At 40.1% G+C, this 24613-nt stretch overlaps 1 protein-coding gene across 1 annotated transcript; it reads left to right on the top strand.

Moving 5' to 3' along the window:
- Positions 1 to 450: 450 nt before the first annotated feature.
- Positions 451 to 24613, top strand: myg1 (myg1 exonuclease). Its single transcript, XM_063472800.1, has 7 exons — positions 451 to 778; positions 2088 to 2200; positions 8120 to 8279; positions 10966 to 11115; positions 14333 to 14455; positions 15737 to 15918; positions 24276 to 24613. The coding sequence occupies exons 1-7, from the start codon at positions 494 to 496 to the stop codon at positions 24463 to 24465; spliced, it is 1203 nt and encodes a 400-aa protein (XP_063328870.1). The 5' UTR covers positions 451 to 493; the 3' UTR covers positions 24466 to 24613.

Raw genomic sequence — 24613 nt, 5'->3', positions numbered from 1 at the left:
CCTTCACTTCACCTCCTTGTATCTTTTCTTGCCTCTCTCATTGACAAATATCTGTTTTGTATGAGAATACGAAACAGCGAATCCTTGTAAATTTAACATAATATTTTTTTATTATTATGTAATTGTAGAATATATTTTTTAATAAAATAAATCATGTACAGTAGTACATAATTAACTATTTGTGCACTATACAGTGTCCAAGTCCTGCTTTTTTAACTCTGCAGCGTCCTCTGCTGTACACAAGTTGAGTTAGCATAAAAGCATTCTCCTGTAAACGAGCTTCTGTGATAATGTAATCGCGCTAATTACCTGTGTTGTTTATCACTGTCTGCGTGAGTTATTTAAGCCCATAAAGGCAAACAACACAACGGTAACAATGGTGACAACAACAAAAATGCTACCCGGCATTTTTAGTTCTCGAAACAGGAGCACCACATCCGGTCCGGCTGTTAAACCTGTCCGCCACTGGCGCGTCTCGTGGATTACTCTTTGGATGTGGGTCGTGCGTGTTTTTTCGTTGGCGATTAAATTAACAAAAAACAGATATTTTCTGGTAACCAGTGAAGCAACAAGTGTGTCACGAAGGGTATTTTCGCGGGTTAGCTGCTTTAGTTCGCCCGTGCACTTTGCTAACGGAGAAACGCGCTACACGTCAAGTGAGCCGAAGAGACTCTGCACCGAAAACATGACCGTTACAAAGATCGGAACCCACAACGGGACCTTCCACTGCGACGAGGTTCTGGCTTGTTTCTTCCTCCGGCAGTTACCCGAGTACTCGGTGGGTGCAGCACGCTGCAGATTGATAGAAACATGTTTGGGGTTATTGCTAACTCCCCGCAGTGCTTTTAATTTTTTAAATGTAATCACTGTGCTCATCGTTACTGGCTAGGTAGAATTTAAATCCTCCCAGGAAGTCCTCACAGTAAGGATAAAGCCACATCTGCATTTTAGGAAAAAACACTTAACCTTGTCTTCTGTTGATGGATCCAGTGTTATGCAAAAAAAACCCCAACAAAAAACCACCAAAAGGGGGCGCTGTGTGTAAACGGATAGCAAAAACGATTACAGCATAAGCCGTAATACGGTGAATATGTCACACATTTCAGTGTTATGGTCTGAATAAACTGAAAATACATTTTTTGTGTGTGTATGTAGCCAGTTTTGCAGAGCATTTGAGTGAATTTTTTAATTAATAGTTAATCTCAACCTAATAGCACATTTTGTCTCTAAATACTTAATATGTGTGATAAAATAATATTGATCAGATACAATACTGATCAGAGATTTGCTGCACTGCCCTAATAAAATCTGTGACCAAACCCAGGTTATAACCTGTCGTAGCTGTACCGTTGTTTTGTGGCACTGTATTGTTTATATTTGTAATTTTTATAATTTATATTAGTAACATAAATACCATATTTGATTACCTCTACATGTCCGTGATTTATGCGTAGTTTAACAGAAACATTTTTAATAAAACATATCTGAATTGACATATACTTTAACAGTCAAAGCTTAAAGGTTGGACCTCCAAACAGTGCTGGGCTTCTATGGTCTAATTTTTCATGTGTTTTTTTTTTTTTTTCTTTTCCCTCTGGTGAGATTGTTGTAATGGTCTTTTAACGGGTATCAATCAGAAAGCATTAAATCAACTTCAGATGGTGAAAAATTGAGCAGCCAGACTTCTTAGAAGAACCAAGAACACTGAACATATTACGCCAGTCTTAATGACTCTACATTGGCAGGCCATTACTTCTAGAACTGATTTTCAGATTATAGTCATTACTTTTAAAGCCCTTCATGACCTGGGCCCAGAATATATGCTAAAACTACTGTTCCACACCAAACACCAAGCAGCCTCAGATGCTCAGGCAGAAACGTGTTAACTGTTCCCACCTCACATTTAAAGACTAAAGGTGATCGAGGGTTTGCTGTTTTAATTTCATGCTAGTTTGTTCTTTTATCCTGTGTTTCTGGAAAGCACTTTGAATGTTGGTGTTGATAAGTGTTATACAAGTAAACAAATAATAAAATAATAATTATTATTAATTTAGTTTGACATATCTTTGTTTTTGTTTGCTGCACAGGATGGAGAAATCATTCGCACCAGGGACCCTGCACAGCTGGCGGAGTGCGACATTGTTGTGGACGTTGGAGGAGAGTTTGACCCAAAGAGGCACCGCTATGACCACCATCAGAGGTGCAGTTCTGGTAGTAAGCTGCTGAAAAGAGAGAAATTTATAGCTGTAGATTTCTAAAATATTATGTACTCTGAACTAAGACTGGGGGAGAGATTAATCTTCACTGTTCATTAACAGTAAGGGTCAGGATCATATCACAGATTAATTTTATGCCAGCTGAAAAATTGCACTTCAAGTTTAAGATTAAACTCTTGCTTTGTTCCAAGTGCTGTAAAAAACATGGTGTTGCATTTTGAGCTATTCATGTTTTCTGTTTGTATCGGTAGTTTTAAGGATCAATAAAAGAAAGTTTTAAAAGGTAAAGAAGATACAGGAGAAACACCACTCAGGCATGTTATGAATGTTGATGTTACATAGTTTGTCCAACAGAGGGAACTCTCTATTTCCCTGTCGGCCACTCTGTTTAGGTTTTTTGTTTCTAAAAGTAGAAACAGCTGACATATCAGATTATTGGATTTTGAAATTGCCAAATATTGGTATCAGACTTAACAATCTTATATCGGTCAGACTCTAATATACGTATGTACCAATGGAAGGAAGCGTAATCTTTAAAGTAGCTCACGCACCAATCTCCAGTCACTTCCAAGCGCTGAGGTGTACCGTCTCCAGCAAGCCAGAATAATTTATCGGAATTATTACGCCTGGATTTTTCCCGCTTTAACATCGTCATCGTACAGCCTTTGGGATTTCTTTTCATTATCTGAGCTCTAATGATGAGAAACCACATTTCTGGGTGGCTTCTGCTCTGACATCTTTGAAGCACCCTGATTGCATGAATCATAAGGTAACAGGCTCTGTGTTTTGTGTAGAATTTCTTCCTGATGATTGCATTCACTCGACGTCTCATCACGTTGAGTAATCAGCCTATTCCAGGTGTCTTGTCAGCTTAATGTCCTGATGATAATCAGCCATAGCTTTTATGACCACGGCGATAAAGATATGCCAGGGCTCTCTTCCTCGCAGGCGGTTAGTGATAATTAGCGCTCCTTGAATTGAACGCCCCCCTGCTGTCGGTTCACGAGGCACAGAGGCTGCAACAGTGCTGTCGGGGCCACAGGAGGCTGTGGCTGTCACTCACATGCCCGGATGGGGGGCATGATGGTTGTGATGGCACAGATGAATGTAAGTGGGCTGGGTGTGACAGGAAGTTAGAGAAGGAGCTGGCGAGAACAACTGTAGTCCTCATTTCAATTTCACTTCTTTAAAAACAGTGACAGCATACAGATTGAGCTGACAGCAGTACCAATGAATCACAAACACATTCTGTCAAATAAAATAGCATACAATTATATATAAATATATTTACAAATATCAAATGACTACTAATCAGAAAATGTTTAAAAATACAATTTATAAATTTGAAGGCTAAAAAATATATACCCAGTTAATTTATTAAGATTGGTTGCTTATGCTCGACTCACTCACTGCTTTGACTTAACAAAGAATTATAAGTGAGTAAACATATTTTTCAGCGGTGACAAACATGCTCTGCATTTTGCAGCATGTCATAAACAGCAAAAGGAAAACCTTTTTTGCAGATTTGACTGCTACTCTCACTGAATTCGGATCTTTAACAATGTAGGAAAAATGATTTTTGGATACAGCAGCTTTCCTTCTCCCATGTATTTATTGCATATCTTCAGTGCATTATAACGGCGGTCCCCAACCATTTTTGCACCACTGACCGATTTAATGTCAGACAATATTTTCACGGACCGGACTTTAATGTGTCGCGGATAAATACAACAAAATAAAACGATCCGACCAAGACAAAAACTGGTATTTGGTAGTTTGTAAATATAGTGATAAACGCAAATTCACAATGTAATTGTAAAACTTTTTTAAGCAGCATCCTCCTGAAATGCGCCAACAACATTGAAAGTAACATCCTCCTCTCTGCCCTTAACGCTCTCTGGTTGCTATGGTAACGTGGAAATATTTCTTTCAAAATAAGACAAACAATTACAACACGGGAAAAGACCCAGGGAAACCCTGAAAACCCCGGGGGGTTGGGGACCACTGCATTATAATGTGACCAATGTTGAGCAGTTATTTAATATTTGGGATTGATCTACTGTAATAATGTCTGCATTTGGGTCTAAATATGAATATCAATAATGGTGGTGGCATGGTGGTTAGCACTGTCACCTCACAGCAAGAAGGTCTTAGTTTCAAATCCACCAGCAAGCTGAGCCTTTCTAGAATAGAATAGGAAAGCCTTTTATTGTAATTCTACAATAGATTGGCAGCCTGTTCAGGCTGGACTCTGTACATACTAATGTATAAAAACATTTCCAGTGCTCTATGTGAGTTGGAATAAGCTGCAGTCCAACTGTGACCCTGAATTTAATAAATGGAAGAAAATGAATGAATTTATGGACAATAATGGTACAAATGTATGGAGTCATTGGTGCTTGCCTCTCAAAAGTACAATAATTTTTAAATTAAATCACTGTTACTGCAATACACTGAGTTGACTTAACAACTCTTTTTTTTTTCTTTTTTTCCTTTTTTTTCTCTTACTTAACTCTTGCTGAACTCATTTGATGGGAAAAGTGTAATCAGCAATACCCCATAGATCATTTAGTATCTGAAGCTCTCTGAGACTTATAAAACTATCGAGTCTGTTCTATTATTTGTTTACAGTTGGCTATAAATGAAAATGCATTTCCTTGCTTATTATCTGCCTTTCAAAAAAGAACATAAACATTGTTTTATTTATTTTTTGTGATGAAAAATATGACTAAACAATTTTCTTTTACTGTGAAGATTCTTCTTGTTTGTTTAAGGTTACCAACATAAAATAAGATGGTGAACAAGATGCACTATGTGGAGTCAAGAGTCCTTTAAATGGTCGATGACTAAATTACCACTGAACTAAATAAGTACAAAGCAGGGTCGCTGTGTTATGTGCAGTGAATTAAACTTGAATGGCTCCAGTAGGCCTGGCCCTTTTTGTCACGCTGTTTAATAATAAAAATATCTTTTAAAGCCCACGAACGGGCAAAATTTGCTCTTAGACATTATCTCTCTTCCCAGCCCTCATTTTCCATCAGGTATTATACCGCACAGGAAACTGGGAAATTACCAAGTAATAGTATTCTTTTTAAACAGTGTTTGAGCTGAGTCACTACATTTCTTGCTGTATTTTCATGTGTTTGTAAATTATAGTTATGCACAGAAACAATCCAAAAAATAAGTACATATTGGTGTTCAATGACATGGATAACTTAAAAAAAGGGAGCATCCAGCAGATTTGAAAAGAAGTGGACAAATCAAACCACATCAACACCAAACAGCTCTGTAAGTCTTTCTGTCATCCGACTTTCCACAATTCAAGAGCGTCACTGCTCCTGTAGCATTGGTCAGAATTCATCCTTGTACAAGCTGTAAAGTCAAGGTAATATCCGGTATTTTATGGACATTTTTCCATGTTCACAAGAATTGCTGCTCCTGAGTAATGGCATTAATTCTCATTATTTTGTACAATACAGCCAACCAGTGACAAGAAAACTCCCCACTTTCCTTGTGTACTTCACACATTACAGTAACCTGTGAATTTAGATGGAGGATAAGCTGGATGAGCCGCTACGCCACTGACGTTCTGGTTCTGTTATTATTATCAGGAATATATGGAAAATAATCGCATCAAAGTAAAATGAAAACAAATCTCTTTAATGTGTTTTCTTCCTGGAGAGGCTAGTTTAAAGTCTTTTTTTGTGAAAACAGGGTGAGGTGCTGCTCTCTCCAGCGTGTTGCACAGATAAGGTGTGTGTGTCACAAAAATGAGCTGAGCAGTTAGTAAAAAAGACAACTCTAACATGAAGAATAAATCAAAGTACTTTGATTTCACTCTCTGTAGCTGCAGATAACAATTGTCTGATTACATATTCAACATATTACATATCTGAATATGAACGATATTTCTGTTTCTTTTGGGTTAGCGGAAGAAAGCATTCAGGCTGGAAAATATAATGAGGCACTTTTAATCCAAGTCTCCATATATCCTGTTTGTCTGAGGAAATTTTTAATCTCATTAGGTTGTGTGTATTAAGTCCTGATTAAGCAATTTTGTTGGAAGCGAGAGAATTAGATGCATTAGATGACATTGTGAACTGAAAGTCTTTGTCTTTCGAGTCCGCATCAGAGTCTCTGACACTGACCAAATACAAAAACACATAATTTAGATGCCCCTTCCAGTTTGAGATGATCTGAATGACCGTTTTTGTTCAAAATATCCACCACAGGAGGCAAAACCTGGAGACATTTTGAATCTTTATCAAAACATCTCCAAGTTTCTACAGTAATCTAAGTCATTAGCCTAAAGAAAAAGAGAAATTCACTAATAAGGTCTGAGTTAAGTTAATCGAAAAGTATTTTTGAGTTAATGTGCTGTAGTCAGAGTTTTGTAGACAACAATTTGGGGTTAAACATAGGGCTGTTCGATATAACGATATATATCGGATGACGATATAAAAACGTCTATCGTTTCGTTTTAGCTATCGTTTGTTTCGTGGTGTCGCAAAATAAACTGTTTACGGCAATATTTTTTCATCGTTTTGATGGTCACTGTAGCGGCTATATTAATTTCTTAAAGTTCTCTCTTTCTCTTATATTTAATATAACCACACTACGGACAGACAAGCACTTGTTTTTATGCGTTGTCGTTAGCAACAACGACGGTAAAACCACAGCGTGTCCGCTTGTTTATTTTCCACATAAACCTTTCACAATAAAGCTCAAGGTCCTGTTGAGACTTTTCAAAATAAACTGAATCACGTGAAAGATGCAGAGTATTTACGGATGAGAAGCAAAAAAGAGCCGTCAGGTGCTAAAAAATAAACCTTAGACTCAAACGTTAGAACAGGCTTTTCCCCGCAGCACGCCGTGTAATGAATACTCATAAAAAAACGGCGGCCGTTACAGCCTATGTCTAAAAATGTATAGTTTCATGCATCAGTTAAAACACTGGACTCTAGGTCCATGACGCCCAGCTGGAAACACTTCACGCAAGTCGAGCTGCCCGAGATTCACAGAATTTACAGAAAATGTTGCATTTTTGTGATTTATATCGTTATCAGACGATAGATGTCTTAATATCGGGATATGAGATTTTGGTCATATCACACAGCCCTAGTTAAACATGGTTGTAATGAGGCATTGAGCCTACTTTGGAGTCGGTTTGTAGTCCAGCTCCTGGAGGTATCAGTGACAAATCCATCTGCATAATTCTGAATAAGTAAATTTCCTCTAATGACACAGAGAGACATCAGCAACATTAAGTGGTGCAGCTGGTGCAGTTGGTGCAGTATGTGAAGCACACTATATGTTAATTATGTTTAAATGAAACTTAATTTATGCCTAAATATCACCAGCGCTCAGCTGAACTGTCCCATTTTAATGCAGCGAGATGTCGCTTGATCTTGACTTCACACAAACAGTTTGATGACTTTTTCTTCACAAGTGTTTTTTCTTTTAGCCGTTCTTCATTTCAGATTGTCATTTTCCTCTCTCTCAATCACTTCCATTTTATGATCATCAGCATAGAAATGCCTCTGCACGGCCAATTAGCCCTTTAATGGCTGTGATTACCCCCTACTTCCCTAGTATGTCACTCATTCATTTGACGGTCGGTTTTCCGCTGTGCTGCTGCCCAAGCATCCTAATTAAGCCTGAATTAAATGACCAGCAGTGACTCTGTGCTGGAGCCCACCCATCTCAGCACGTGTCTGAGAGACCTCCAGTGGTTATGTGAGCTCACACTTACAAACCAGTGCGTTATTATTGATAATTTCAAGCACATGGCTAGATGCAGCATTTTGCTGAAGAGGAGAAAAAAATATGAATTATTTGTTATGAGCAGAAAAAATGTGTTAAAAGTCAAACACTAATAAACCCTTTTTCTTCCTGTTGTTCAGGACTTTTTCAGACACCTTCAACAGCCTCTGTCCAGAGAAGCCATGGGTGACCAAGCTCAGCTCTGCCGGCCTGGTCTACCTGCACTTCGGCCATCGAGTGCTGTCGCAGCTCACGCAGCTGAAGGAGGACGACAGGCAGCTGGAAGTGCTCTATGACAAGGTGAGAGGAAAAAGATGACAGATTTATAGCAGGCAGTGGATTTCTACTGATTGTGTGTTTATTCACAAAATAAACACTTCATTGAAAAGGCGTTTTCCACTGGCCCTCTTGCGCCAAAAAAAACATTTTCTCAGCTGGTGAGTGGAACCTGAACATTGTTCATTTCACGATAAAGCTGGAAGAGGGAGATTACAAAAATCTATTAAGTGGGCAAGCTTGTCAATTACAAAATTATAATAGAAAATAAGGGACACAGCATCCTAATTTGGCGTGTATTTTGCTTTTCAGAAGAATTGTGCAGATTGCATCCTGAAATCCTTCCAAACTGTCCTATTCTACATAAACAATAGGGTTGGATGCATTCTTCATCTTCTGTCGGTTATTTTGAAAACTAAAGACAGAATCGTGTGAAACGATCTGTAGTGTTGGGACACTCAGACACAATTCACCATTTATGATAATATCTTTAGCAGTAGGGTCAGAGGGAAAACAGGATGGATATGCTTGTGAATGAACCCTTTAGCTTTGAATCAAAGAGATCATCTGCTCTAAGCTAAATCTTAAGAGAATTGTGATTTAGAAAATGTTATCAAAATGTTATCATTTGACTATTTGGCCAAATCATCCAGTTCTACACTTACCTATGCCAGTGTTTTGAGTTTATTTTTGGATTTTCTCTAATCCACACAAGCTCAGATATATGCATAAACTGACTTAAATATTTTAATAGGTGGTGCTGATGGTTCTACGGTGTTTAGTTAAAAGACAGTGCCAAAGGCTTTTTAAATTAGTGATTGACTACAACTGGTAGTTTCTCTATGTCAGCATAAAAATGATTTGTTTGACAGCACTCATTGGTTTCACCAATACTCGAAATAAGGGGAAAGTTCAAGGAACTCACTGAGGCTCTAAGAAATAGAATAATAGATTTGGGAAAGCCTCTTTGGAACCATTTCTAACGAGATCATCAGTTCAACTGCATCCAAGTTATTTGGATATGTCACCACTTTGCCAAGGTCTGGAAAAAGATCCAATCCATCAGCCTTAAATGAATGGAAATTGGTTAGGATGTTCAGAAGTAACCCAGGAACCACCAAGGCTCAAGTTTGGCATGATCTGGAAACTACTGGAACACCAGTGTCACTGTGAAGTGCATTTTACAAGATGCTGACCAGGAAAGAAACCCTGCTCCAACACAGACCTTCGAACTCGACTGAAATTTGTGGCTTCCTACATGGACGAGCCAGATGCCTTCTCAAGCAAAGTTTTATGGTCAGACAAGACAAAGATTGAGCTATCAGGCAACAATGACAAAAGGAATGCATGGAGGTGTAAAGGTGAGGCTTGAAAAACCTGAGAACACTGAGGTATCTGTCAAGCATGGTGGTGGTAGCATCATGCTCTGGGTTGTTTGTTTCCAGAGGTTTTGGTAAATTACACAACGTGGATAGAAACATCAATAAGGAATAACTTGAAATTCTTCAGCATCACCTCAACTCAACAGCCAAAAAGTTAAAACTTGGATACAGTTGGGTACTGTGGTTTTGGAAAGGCTAAGGCAGGCTAACCTGAACTCGAGCCTGTTGACAGTTGGCAGACTACGCTGGGTTTGTGCCAGGAAACCAGACAGTTTATATGAAATCTACTGATTCTACCAAGAAGCGTGGTCAAATATCCAGCCAGAAATATACCAGAAGCTTGTTCATGGCTGCTAAAAGTGCAAAAAAGTGCAACTTGTTAAGGGACATTTAACCAGATATTAGTGGAAGTGTATTTATATATTTGACCCTGTGTGTATTTGCAGTACAGTCATTCCACAGTGGAAAAAGAACAGTTCACAGAAATTATCAAATCCTCCAAATTACCATCACATTTATACCCATGAAACTTCTGACCACAACTGTAGACTTAAAAGCACAAACTAGGACACTTTTTGGGATTTGCCTTCGTCCCACAGTTGGCAGTAGAGTGTGAACAGATATAAAAGGACACGACAGGACACGACAAAGTCTTTTAGCCAGATTTGAACAGAGTTCAGTTTCTTGCATTTTAGACAGCCTGGCCAGCAGGAGGCCTTGGCATCCATTGTGTTTTAATGGTCAGGCACATTAAGCCAGCCAAATCTTGGGTCACCATAAATATTAGCACTATTAACTCATAATATCATTTTTCTTTTGATGTGTCAGTTTGTTTAAAGCCCCGAGTAATCCTTTTACTCATGGCTCGGGCTCTATGTATTTTAGGATGCTGCATGTCATGTCCTTAGCCAGTTCCGACAAACTAAACATCGAGTTTTGCCTCAGAGCTTAGCTCCACTGATAAGTCACTTGTAAAATGTCAACTCTTGCATGAATGACCTTCCAGTGAAGTTGAATTTTTATCATTACATATGGCTGTTCCGGTTTATCTGCTCGTACAGTATTTTGGGGATTTGTGAAGTAGCAGCTTTTTTCTACTTTCATTTAGGTTTAATATTTTCTGTAACTACACATATCCTGTGGGTTTTTAACCATGACATTGTAATTCCTTTCCATGCATTTTTCTTGAAAAAGCTCTGTCTTATCTATTTATTTTTTTACTACTCTGATTGTATGCTTGGAATAAGTGTAAACATGAAACAGCTGATTCTGATGCCATAACAGATTGACAACTTCTGCCGCCACGTGCCTCTATCATGTGCTTACAGCTGTATGAGAACTTTGTGGAGGAGGTGGATGCTGTTGACAACGGCATCTCACAGTATGATGGGGAGGCCCGGTACAGCATCTCCACCACGCTGAGCGCACGTGTCTCACACCTGAATCCACGCTGGAACAGCACAGATCAGGATACTGAGGTGAGTACATGTGAGTGCAACTGTACTCAAGACAAGACAGAAGGTAGCTTTTGACATGTGTGTGACTTCGCATGTCTTATATGGGATTAATTATAGTTATTATTATTTGTTTATCATTGCCTGGATTTCCACAGCAAAGCTCACAGTTTTTCAGCCTAATGCAGTAAAATGAGCTAATGTAAGACTGTATAACTGTGGCATGCAGACAAGTCAGCATCTTTCTCTTCACTTTAATGTCCTTAGAACAGTTCTCTTTTATAATACACAACATATCTCTCTGCCTGTTTCTTTGTCCATGATCTCCTCTCAGACCATCAGGAGATGAGCGACCAAAATTGGCACGCAGGTACATCTTAGGTCCCTGAAGGTTCTTAGCTACATCAGGCATTACGATGTTGCCTAGCAGCTACCTAGCAACGTGATAAAATGATCCTTTTTTTAAAAATTCAAATAACTATTAAATTTTGCATTTTGTAACAAACTCAAAAATACAACAAAAAATAACAAAAACAAAAAAACGAAGAGGTTTTAACGTCTGTTGCATTAATCTGGAATTTCCAAAATTGTCCCATTGTTCCACCGAAGCTTCAGTCGCATGATGTAACCTTCCCAACATCTTTTCACCAGCAACGTTCCCAATCATTCTTTCTTTCCACATTTTAAGAGTATGGGAGTCCTTCAAATATTCCAAAATGACACGGGCACATGTTACCAATGCAGCGCTTAACACTCTAAACTGATGTTTGTTTAACTGTGGCACCTCTCCTTTGTCTCCTAGTAGACATAATTTAGGTGATCTGGGCAAGTTACAAGGTATCCATGCCTGCATATAATTCAATACACTGTTCCAAATTGGAAAAACCAGCTGGCATTCCCAGAGGGCATGTATCAAAGTACCTTTAGCTTGTTGGAATTTCCAACATGGGTCATCTCTACCAGCACCTATTTTATACAGCCTTGAAGGAGTATAATAATATCTATTAAAAATGTTGTATTCTGGTTTCCCTAACGTATAATCCATTATTCGACAGTATAGAATCCCACGTATCTTCATTCATTGTACACCCTAAATCCCTTTCCCATATTTTTTTTCATAAAATGAACCCGTTTTAACATTTATCCACCTATAAAGCATTATTGTGGGTCCATTGTGGTTTTACAGTTTTGCCTAATGTGAAAAAGATCACCGGTTCAATCACATTCACTTGTTCAAGTTGACGCAAATCCCTTTAGCACTGCTCCAGGAAGGGATTCTGGTTAAAAGAAATTATAAAAAATACATGCTAAATCAAAACTCGCTGCCCACTGTGCTGAACCCTTGTGAATAAAGAAGCAACAGAAAGTAGCTTTTATGCACCTTAACCTTAACACCTTATAATGCCTTCCTATCATTTTAATTTCAGTCTCATTTATATCCCCAATAGCTGAATTCTGCATGATGCTTTACGATGCCATCACAGTGCCCATCAGCTACCTAGAAGTTTGTGCACTTATAACACCCTAACATCTAATTTATATCCACAAAACTTCAGTTATACATCATATATTATGATGGCATCAGGTTGCCTAGCAATCACCTAGCAACATGCTGAAATGACCTGTTTTTCTTGCCTTTTTACACCAACAAGACCTTATGAAAGCATCCTATCATTTATTGACACAAAAGCTTAATTATATGTGATATATTATAATGTCATCATGTCGCCTAGCAACCGCCTAGCAATGGGGGTAAAATGACCCCATTGCAAAAAGCATCACAGCCCACAACACGAATAGGCCAATGACGATACTGCAACGTTGGCATATACTGGCACACTTAATACACACCTGTTTATGACCTCAGTTGATCTGTAGAGTATTAACCTTTTAATCAATAAAATGCAAGAAGTAAAAAAAACCCAAACAAAAACACTATACAGACGATTTTCATATTGGAGAAACCTGAGCATGGAGTATTTTTTTCCATGAAAAATTGCTAATGTTTTACTATTAATCAAAAAATGGTAGTTTATTTTATAATTGACGATTAGTTATCTCAGTCTACTGATTTGCAGCATCATCTCAGATACACAATATTAGAAAATTTAAGCAAAGATAATTAGTACAAACTAAAAAAAGAGAACTTAAAAATGTAAATAATTATCCAAATGCAAACATACAACAATAAAATGTAACATGCATACTTTGCAACATGGATTAATTGAGATTTTAACAGACAGCTGTTCCACAGTAGTGCCCCAGTATAAAAAAAAAAGAATAAATTTAATCATCACACACAGTGAGCAACCTGTGGTGAAGCAAAACTACAAAATAGGCTAAGAGGGCAAACAGGTGCAGTGTGGTGCAATCAGTGCTCAGAGGTCATTGTGAGAGCTGTGCAGGACCAGCAGAGGCTCAGGAATGGCTTGGTGTGAATTTTCTGTGTCTCATCAGTGCAGCGTTTCCTGCACACTCACCCACAGCCTAGATATGCACATATGTTGACTATGCCAACATTTTTTTTTCTTAAGTAACCTGCTTGTTTCTTTTTTCTTTTTTTTCACGTTCCACTTCACATGATTATAATTCATGTCCTCCAAACACTGCAGGCGAAGCCATATCTGTGAAATGGGAAACTGAGAAAGATTTGAACTGGAAAATGTTTGGTAGACAACTTAATGGTAGAGTGACCTGTTGAACTCTCTGCACTGGCTGCTGATGATAATTGAAAAACCTGATGGATTTTCATCTCCTCCAGCCATGACTGTTAATACTCAGGTCCAATGCAGCCCCCTCAAACAGATGCATACAGATTGTGCATGACATACCGCGCGTGTATGTGTGTGTGTGTGCGCGTGCACGCGTGTGCATGAGTTTGTGTGTGAGATATCTGTGCCGGGCTTTCTTTCACATGCTCCTCTTGGGCTTCTGCTCGTGAAACTATGCGAGAGTGAAATCAGGCTGTGGTTTGGGCTGCAGGGAACAGCAGGGAGGTGGTAAGACAAGACTTTATCACCCCCATTTTGTCTGGTACACAGTCTCACATAAAGTAGTTGATGTCAAACTGATGCTGTAGTAGTGATGAAAGAAGCTAAATGATCAAAAGAATATTGCGTTCAGCTGAGTCTACAGAGTTCTTTCTCTGTTAAAGTGACATCAGTGTTTTAAGTCTAGCCAGCTGTCAGAAAAACCAACATGTCTTTATTCTCACATATTTTAATCTCTATTTTATCCTTAGGAGGGTTTCAAGAAGGCACTGAAGATGGTTGGGGAGGAGTTCCTGGACCGTCTGGATTTCTACAAGTCCTCCTGGCTGCCAGCTCGTGAGGTCGTGGAGGAAGCTGTTAAGAAGAGGCATCAGGTACGAAACTCTGCCCATTCTGTTTGATTCTGTTTATTTTCTTTATTTGTTTGCACCAGCAGCAGTGGGACTCTTATTACTCTCATGGTTATCTGGTTCACGGGGGCAGTAGCCTTTGCAGAGATGCCCAGATGTCCCTCTCCCCTTCCACCTCCTCCTGCTCTTCCAGGGGGACACTGAGGTGTTAACAAGCCATCCGAGAGATGTAATCTGTCCCTGGTCTGCCCTGGGGCCTCCTCCGGACTTTCCTGGAACACCTCACCTGGGAGACATTCGGGAGGCATCCTTTAATGTGGAGGAGTAGCATCTCTACTTGCCACCCTAATGACCAAAATCACCCTGTCTCTAAGGCTGAGCCCACCACCATATGGAGAAAGCTCATTTCCACTGCTTATATTCACAATCTCATCCTTTTTCAGTCACCACCCAGAGCTCATAACCATAGGTAAGGTTGGGAATGTAGATCAGCTCGCGTTTACTGCTGACACCACACCAATCCATCTGTCTATCTCCTGCTCCTCTCGCTCCTCACTCATCAATAAGACTCCTCAACTCGGGGCAGCAGCCCATCCCTGACCTGGAATGGGCACGCCGCCCTTTTCCGACTGAGAACCGTGGCCTCGAACTTTGAGGTTCTAATTTTTATCCCAGCCATTTCATACTTGGCTGAATTGGCTGTGAGTGATGATGTTTTTTTGTTTTTGTTTAAGCCGCTGGCCATTAAAACCGATGTGGGGACTCTTGTTTTCCCTGAGACACCGACTGTGGTTCAAATAAACTAAATAAATATGACTTTGAGGTCGATATGGAAAAAAATGAAGCTTAACAGCAAAAAATATCTAAACACAGACCAGACAAAAAAGAAAAAAGCAGATGTAGGACACCTGATCTGTTAGCCCAAGATGAGAAACTCACTGCAGAATTTCATATTTGAGTATTTTTAATAAAAATATGTGAATAAAAAAAGTTTCTGTTTTGTGCTCATTAGATCTAATTTAATTTCTTTAATTGCTTTTTATTAAATTCTGATTCTGAGCATTTTCTGTCTTGTTTTGAAAACTGTAAATATTATCAATAATGATGAGAGTATCAGGACTATTGTTGTTTAGTTAAAGGAGACATTTATCACTAATAAAAGAAGCATAAGTTACTGTGAAAATGAGTTTAAAATGCTGCTGCTTTTCTTATACAGTGAAGCTTTCCACAGACAGGCTTTTGTGTCTGTCCTTGATTTTTGCACATTAGTCACATGTGTTACACCTGTTCTATTCTTGTTTCCAGATAGATCCCAGTGGAGAGGTACTCCTTTTTTCCCAGGGTGGATGTCCTTGGAAGGAGCATTTGTTTGCCTTAGAGAAGGAGCTCCACGTGGAGACGCCCATTAAGTTTGTCCTTTACCCAGACCAGAATGGACAGTGGAGGGTCCAGTGTGTCCCTGCTGGGCTCAACACTTTCCAGAACAGGTAAATTTTAAGGTTATCTTTTAGTAAAATGTTATTGAAGGCCATTTGAGGACCTTTTTTCAGCTTTAGCTGTAGCATTCAGTCGTATGCGTGGAGGAAACCTCTTGCATGAGTTCCTTTAGCAGAAGTCGAGCATGCATAACTCGCAGGGGTTTTGTGAAACTGAGTCACGCACAATAAATTTTTCCACACTGGATTTTTTTTTTAAACACAATGACAGCTTCAGAGTTTTCAACGTGTTGCGTTGAGTTGAGCTCCGGTGACAGAGACAAACCATGGTCTATGATTTAACTTTCATGCTTACTGGACCGTGTGACAGCCGCTCACAGAGGGTTGACGTGTTATCCGGTGAGAGAGTGACTCCTACAAGGATAGAAATGGTTGTTTATAGAATGAAGAAGATACTTTATTTAAGCTGAAGATTTTGTTCCCAAAGCACTCTCCAAGGAACTTAAAAAAATATAAACACAACTCAGCACACCTGCACAGCCCTCCCACTCAGGTGCTTCTTGTGTGTTTTTCTGCTCTTAATTATACCCAGTGCTTCAATACAGCAGACTGAAAGATATAAAGCACATGCCAGTTTGACTGGTAGGAGAGATGCTTTGATTTCGAGATATTTTTTTTTGAGCATGAATCAAAGTGAGATGCTCTGCGAGCAACAAAGCCCCTTTGATTTTCTGCTTCTATGCTTTTGTAATATGAATACCATTTAGGCCACTCAACAGTTTAGAGATGTGCTCAGTCACTGTCAGTTGTGCCTGACATATATGTACATGCCTTTCCTTTTTGTCCTTTTGCACCAGTTTAATTGGGTGGGTGGGCGACGTCAATACCAAACTTTAAGAACACAATAAGTCGAGAACGAAGTGACGTGGGATTTTCAGGTTGATATCATAGGTGCATCTGCTACGAGGCTGAGTGGTCGCACTGGCAGCTGGTGGTATTTTTGCCGTTGTGATAAGCAGCATTTCAACATACTTTAGCAATAAAGATGACCCGAATCCTCAAACCTAGCACTTAAATGAGAGTGCTAGGCTTATTAAACCATGTTAGAGTTCCTGTCAGGTCCCTCACTAATGACAGTGATGACAACACCACACCCCCTGTGTGAAATTTTTAAAGATGATTAGCACCTATCGTCTGTGCTTCTTATCTCTGGAGGGAAAAATGTTTACACAAAGAGCTTCTCGCAGACCGACCTACAATGCTGTTCTAATAATGTCACTAGCGGGCCCACTGGAGTTCTGTAGTGGGTGTGTTGTGCCCTAAATCCCAGAATGTAGCACACATAAGCATCAAACTATGGCAAACACTAGGCTGATCCTGGACGTTATCCAGATATTCGTCTTTATAGCTGCTTGGTGCCGTATAGTTGCAGAGTCCGTGTTTCCCAGAGTCGTGTTAAATGTGTTCATAATCACAAAAACCTGTTTCCAGGTACTAACAGAGACATTAGCGACAAAAAAAATCTCCTGGTGCAGAAAATCTTTCCAGCATTGATGTTCCCTCCCTGTTTCGTTTACTTGACATGAGCTGCTGGATATTGATCTGCGCTTTTAAAGTGGTAGCCCTAAGTGGTCAGCATGTGCACTTAAGAAGCAGTGACTTAGGTGGAAGAGTATTGGAAGCGATTTGCGCTTTACAAAGCTGTGAAGATGAGCAGTTTTGCCTTGGGGATAGATTCTAGCATGTGGGTTTATCTTTGATCTTGTTTCCCAGTCTGTTTGTTAAACTCGCATCTTGTTACGGCTTGTATTTGTCTAGTAACAGAGCAATATGCAAAACGTGTTGGCAGAGTATTTTACAAGATTATATCAACTGTAGTAATTAATTAAAAGTTTATTTATTGTTTGGTTGATGTGCTCTCTGCAGCAGGTTTGTGTATCTGTGCATGTGTGTGAGTGAAGAAGGATCACCTGTAACACTGCCGTATTCAATTAAATTAAAATTAAGTTTTACATTCAGTTTTATGAATATAAACCACAACAACAGTCACCTCAAATGGGCTTTATATTGTTAGGTACAATATTAGAGAGAAAACAATAATATATTCCGTTATGAGCAGGTACTTGGTGACAATAGGAAGAAAAAACGCCCTTTTTAACAGGAAGAACCCTCCAGCAGGACCAGGTTCAGGGAGGGGCAGCCATCAGCCACAACTGGTTGGGGTTGAGGGGAGGAAGACAGGGCAAAAGACACACAGGACAAATTATATATACACATAACTCATCCCTGTTCATCTGGACGTAGCGCAGGGGTGCCCAATCCCAGTCCTCGAGAGCTACCGTCCTGCAGCTTTTAGATGGATCCTTGTTCCGACACACCTGAATCAAATGAATGGCTTGTTATCAGGCATTTGCCAAACTTGATGGCATGCTGAAGAGGCAATCAAACCATTTGATTCAGCTGTGTTGGAGTAGGGATGCATCTAAAAGCTGCAGGACAGTAGCTCTCGAGGACTGGGATTGGGCACCCCTGACGTAGCGTTTTCAGTGGGAGAAATGTTTCGTCACTCATCCAGGTGACTTCTTTGACCTCAGCTGACTGCAGATCAGTGCATTTGCCAAATGACCAGAACGTCCACCACCGACTGCCATGAGGTCAGTTTCATGATCATTAACACAATATTTGTCATGACCACTGACCAATGGCCATGAGTACCATTTACAGAGAGTCGGTAAATGGCTGCAGTCACACCATTGTAACTTATGTTGCAGTGATGTCATAGCAACCCTTTGCCCCCCTCTCGATTCGACACGGTCATTCATGTAAATGGCCTCCTTGACTTCCTGCTGTCCCTGTGACATCTTCATCATTGAACGAGGTGCGAAAGAAAAGTTTGTCCCACTAAAACAGAATCAACTTACTCAGATGACTGACCATGAATGAGTAAGACATACATATCACTCAGTTATTATTGTTAACAATACACATAATGCCTAAAAAATGAAAACAGAAGGTTTTTTTTAACAAAAACTTCAAGTGTTTATGGCACAAGTGGATGAGTCGAGGGGAAAGGAAGGACAGGTGAGGTGTTTACCTGTTATGAGAATTATTCATCTTAAGCTGCAAGAATCAGTCACAGAACAGAGCAGGCAGCTTGATTTGCACACTCTGTGTGAGGTGTGGGAGAAATTTGCCAGTTGGACGTATAGAAGTGTATCGGTTGATGTGAGTTGGCGTTGTGTTCAGCTGGTCCGCCAGTATTATAGCTGAGCTTGACTTCACTGTCTGTCTGAATTAGCGCCATGCTCAATATTTTTTTTCTTTTTTTCATTTAACGCGTCGGATGATTTTGGGTGGCGGTTTCATCTACGTCAGATACAATTTTATCCAGAGAACAAACTCAGCAGGAAAGCTAGACCACTTCCATTACTGAAAGCATTTTGTGGTTACAGAAGTTTTACTAATCGAACACACCGTCTAATGAGTTAGGAAATTTGTGCAAAGTGAACACAATCTGTTTTTTAATCCTCTAAAATTGGTAAATCCTCTTAGACGTCAAATCGAGTTATATCTGCTACAAAATGTTTAAATTGTGTTATAAATTGAGCACTGACCTTTGTGACAACGACTAAAAGCTATGTGTGAGTTTTGAGGGGATTGCTTGTGGAGAACTGAAGAAGAATTGGGGATTGTTGTCTAGATTAAGACTCTTTCTTTCCTTCTAAGTGTGAGCTGCTGATAGAGTTTTTGTCTGATTCCAGTTTTCTTTCTAAATACTTTAAGTGACAAACAAAAATAAACTTTTCTTCTATGCAGAATATTAATTTATTCATTAAAGAAGTTATTAACTGTAGTAAATTACAGGATTTCGCTCCCTTAAAAAAGCACAAACTGTAGATCACTAGAGACATTTTCCTCTGGAGCGATGAATCAGGATTGGCGGTTGCCAGGATTACTTGTCTGACTGCAATGTGCCAAGTGTACAGTTGTGGTGGAGTGGGATTATGGTGTGGGGTTGTTTTTCAGGAGTTGGGCTTGCCCCCTTAATTCCAATAAAAGAAACTCTCACTGCTTCAGCATAGCAAGACATTTTGGACAATTTCATGCTCCCAGCTTTGTGGGAACAGTGTGGGAATGACCCCTTCCTGTTCCAACATGACTGCACACAAGGTCCATAAAGACATGGCTGAATGAGTTTGGTGTGGAAGAACTCGACTGGCCTGCACAGAGTCCTGACCTCAGCGAGCCAGATGGGAACATCATATTAAACCCTGAGAATTAAGAATAGGATGTTGTTCAAGTTCATGTGAGTGAATACATTTTCTAGTATGTTTATAACGTCTCTAGATAAGAGGATATTAACCCTGCTTTTACCCACTTTGATCCTTTGCTTATACCGAGGCTCACACTGAGGCGGCCGGCTGGTTTGGAGCTCTGGATAGCTTTAGCCACTTTTCCTTTGTTAGCTTCTTTAAAATGTCCGTGTTTTTCTGGATGAAGATGATTTAAGTGTCTGACTGGGTTTGTTGGTACAAACATTTTCATGCTGGTCTCCCTGTGGTTTAGTTTGGCCAGTTTTTCAGTCTTTACTCATAGTAAAGTGTTTCCACACTAATGTTAGAGATTGGCTTTATGTGTGCTTGTGCACATGCATGAAATGCCACAGTTCATAATCGGATGACCACCTGTCACCAGTCTTGACTAAACACAGTGGAAATCGACTGATTCTGGTCCCTGGACGATTGATCGCTGCTTCTCTAGCAGTAACTTAATATGTATCTCTGATACTGCATTTGAGAGTGAATAGTAAATTGATGCTGATATTGATGTTATGAGATAAAATTAGAAATGTGCCTCTGACAGTGAGAGCTACATTAAAGAGAGGAACAACATAAATACACTAAATGGTTGTTGCTAAATAAATTGCGCTTATAAATAGTATCAAAAACAAGTTGTGAATTTGAGGGAAAAAGCAGAAATCGTACCAGTCACATGATCTTTCTGGTCCTCCTCGCAGTAGCTCTCCTGGTTTTGAACACGTGACATCTGTTACATGTCTTTCTCTTTGTTGTCATGTGTGGGGTTTTTTTTCTTGTGTGGTCTCAGGCATCTCTCACTGTGAAGCCCACCTGACCTCTGTTTCCACATGTCTTGTTACCTCCAGCAGTATGTGCCCTTGTGCTTTTATTTTTGGTTTGATGGGGCTCATTGTTGACTATTTGAGAATAGTGGGGGACCTTCTGAACACATCATTCCTACAGAGACAGGAAGACGCTGGAATAGCTTTTTGATTCACTCCTGGTCTGACCAGCGGCTGCTCTCACCCCTTTCCTCCTCTTTTCTTTTGACTATCCCATTAGTGGGTTTTTTTGTGCTTCTTGCTCTTTTTGTGCAGAGTATTTCTGTCTCAGTCCTATAATCACACTCCTCCATTTCGTCACTTCCCACCCCCCTATTTGTCTTGCTCTTTTCCCATTAATCCCTTTTCTCCCCTCCTCCACCTCCTCCTCCGCCTCCACGTCCTCTTCTATCTCTCCCTCCTCCGCCCTCTGCCCTATCTCGCTGTCTCACCTTTCACACCTTCCGCCCCTCCCTCGCCTGGTCCCTCAGTTAGACTTTTTTCCACTTTGCTCCAGAATCTCATCAGGCGGCCGCGCTTTCAAAGACTAAAAAGAAAAGACACCTGTTTGTAGTCGCGGAGCACTTCAAAGATTTAATTTAATGCAAATATGCTGGTTGGTGTGGCGCTACATGGGAACAATAGCTTGTGTGATGGATAAAAACGTAGCTCCAGATGGCTCTTTCTATGGGTGGCCTGCTTTTTCCCAGCGGGCTTGTGCCGACTCTGCAGAAGGGGTGTTGTTATCGCCTGTGTCCCTGCTACTGCACCTGGGGGGAAAGGGTCTATTTTTATCAGCATCGTATTGCAAAGTAAATGTGAGCTGGGAGAACGAAGGGGGGGAGTGAAAGCAGTCCTTGCTTGGAAATGTGCTGTATAGGATGATACTGTAGGTTGACAGCAGAATGAGCTGAGCCAGAAACATATACCTCTATTTCAGGAAATACGCACTGGCGGCTGCCACATTTACCCGCTGTATTGTGGTATTGGAGGTGAACCTGATGGTTGTTACTTGATGTCTTTATCCTTTCTACTTCATCTGATTGTTATTTTGGTCGATAGTTTAGTCGATAAAGCGCCAGAAAATAATGACTGATGTCCTCCACAATCACCTGTCTCCTGGTGATCTCTTTAGATTGTCTGAAAGATGAACATATGAGCAAAGGGCAAGACAAACAAAAAAACAAAACCCAGACTGTATGACATTTTTGCTTGAAAAATAATTAAAATGAGCTGGTCATCTGTAATCATGTATATAATTCTGAGTTAAAGCAGCGATGTCAGGTATAAAATGACAGTGGATCATATGAGAAAATGCCTCGGAGAAAAAATGGGAATAATTCCATTTAATTTTTCTTCAAAAGCAGAGAAATTTTGCATATTTTTCTCCTGCTCTTGTGATATCGTTTGGCGTATTTACAGTGTGGAAGGGAAAAATGTGTGTAATGTGTAAGATCTGTGGTCAGAATTTGGTGCATGTTATTGATGAGTAAAGGTGCAGAAAAACGTAGCACTTCAGCTTCTACAAAAGTGCCTTTTGTTCTGTTCTCAGTGAGGAACCAGAAGGTTCACGCTTTCGTTCATATCGCTGAAAACATGCAGTAATGAAGTCTCGAGGATGTGTCTCTGACTCTAAAGTAACATTTTTGTAATGAAACACTAATTGCCACTATCTGTCTCAGTTGAGGTCTTAGGGGGTCTTCTCTCATGAGACGCTAATTTGTTAATTGTGGATTTATTTTTAGACTGGTCATCTCGTAAGCGAAAGCTTCCTGGCCCATTGTAACAACAACAGCCGCCCCCTCCTACTCCTTCCCTCATTACCAGCCCTGTTGACCTTTCCTCAGAGCTCATTTTCCAGCCACACTGTGCAGCTATCGATTGGTTGATTCTTTAATGGGGATTATAGGTTTGCCATGCTTGCCTCTCCAGGCAGTCTTATTAGGGATAAAAGATTTGACATAATGGAGTCGACATGCAAATCATTCTCATCATTATGGATGTTATAGAAAAATGGCAGTTAATGCTCAAAGTAAAGAGAACAAGAGAAAACACTTTGCTCGCTTCAAACTGATGCACCGTTTGACAACCGTGTCACTTTATTTCTGACAAGTTCGACTGTGCTGTTCCATAATTCATCAAGTTTGCGATAAAGAGAAAGACGAGCCAAAGGTTTGTATGACATTTTTGATTAAATCCGAAGCTTTTAGGGAATTTCGGCATTTTAAAAAGCATTTAAAGTCTATTCCAGAAGCAGGCGGCGGGTGAAAGGTGAACAATGAAGTGCTTAATCAGGCCTAAATCGGAATGAAACATTGCTAAATATAACAGTCCTCTGAGGAGAGCAGGGGTCTGAGATAATGGAGATAATAACCCCGTCAAGGAAAGAGTGATATAAACGCACGCGCTAGATAACAGGTAAGGTGTGATTGGCGAGGCTGTAGAAAGATGTATGCTACCTGCAGTAGGTGGTAAATGAGCTGTTCTACATTTTTATGAATTTTCTCTGCGTGCTCCATCCAGAGACACGTTTTCGAGGTCGGCTCGTAAACCATCGCACAGCCAATCTTTCCCCCACTTTGCGAGATTGCCTTTTGACTCCACTCCGCTACCATAGGGCTCTCCAGTCGCTGCACTGAGGTGTGATTTTCCACATTGCTGGAGGAGAATAAAGCTGATTGTTTTTTTTTTATTTTATTGGTCTATTTGTGGGTGCTCATTATAGTGGTGCTATGTGCAAGAGTGGCTGCACATAGCACCACTACCCCGGGTCCCTGCAGGCATGAAAGCTGAAAGGATGAGAGTAATCCAAGCGTTTGTGCAAAAACATTCAGAAATTATGAAAGAAATCAGTTACAACCAACTAATATAAATATAAAAATGCATTTTTCTGAGCTTTTGCTGATTAATATTCTAGTATTACTGAATAATTTTGTCTTCATGCTTTCAGTCAGTTTATATATAGGACTTTGTTAAAGCTCAAGTTCACGTTCATATTTCTTGTTTTGTGAAACTAGTTGTCCATAGCAGATTTTCACTTTAGTACCATATGAGCCACGGAGAATTTGAAAAGTTTAAGAAGTGCAAATATATTTTGTTTTTGTCTGTAAAATGACTTTGGTAATCAAGCACTCTGTTTTGTTTTTTTCCCCTAAACTCCAGAGTTTGCTGTTTATCATAATGTACAGTACATTTTGTTTTTGCAAAACTAATGCGCAACATGAAGTGATCAGCAGACCACAGAGTGTCCATCTGTAAACCAACCTGCCCTTCTGTGCTCCTGTCCCAGGCTGTCGCTGCCAGAAGAGTGGCGTGGTGTTCGGGATGAAGCGCTGTCGGAGCTCAGCGGGATAAAGGGCTGCATCTTTGTCCATGCCGGAGGCTTTATTGGCGGGAACAAGACCCAGGAAGGAGCCCTGGAGATGGCCCGCAGGACCCTGCAGGCCGCCGCCCAGTCCCCGGCGAACGGAAACAGCTGACTTCATTAACATGTTGTTTAGTGATATACCAACGCAGACTCTGGGCTCTGGGTCATCGTGCTGACTCGTAATATCCTTCTTCTCTCTGCCTGTTCTTATAAATGTTATGTCTGTTCTGGAGTTCTTTTGAAATAAAAGACTGATTTGA

The sequence above is a fragment of the Pelmatolapia mariae genome, linkage group LG5, assembly GCF_036321145.2.
Source record: "Pelmatolapia mariae isolate MD_Pm_ZW linkage group LG5, Pm_UMD_F_2, whole genome shotgun sequence".
Taxonomy (NCBI): domain Eukaryota; kingdom Metazoa; phylum Chordata; class Actinopteri; order Cichliformes; family Cichlidae; genus Pelmatolapia; species Pelmatolapia mariae.
This window is presented reverse-complemented; position numbering and strand designations above follow the sequence as displayed.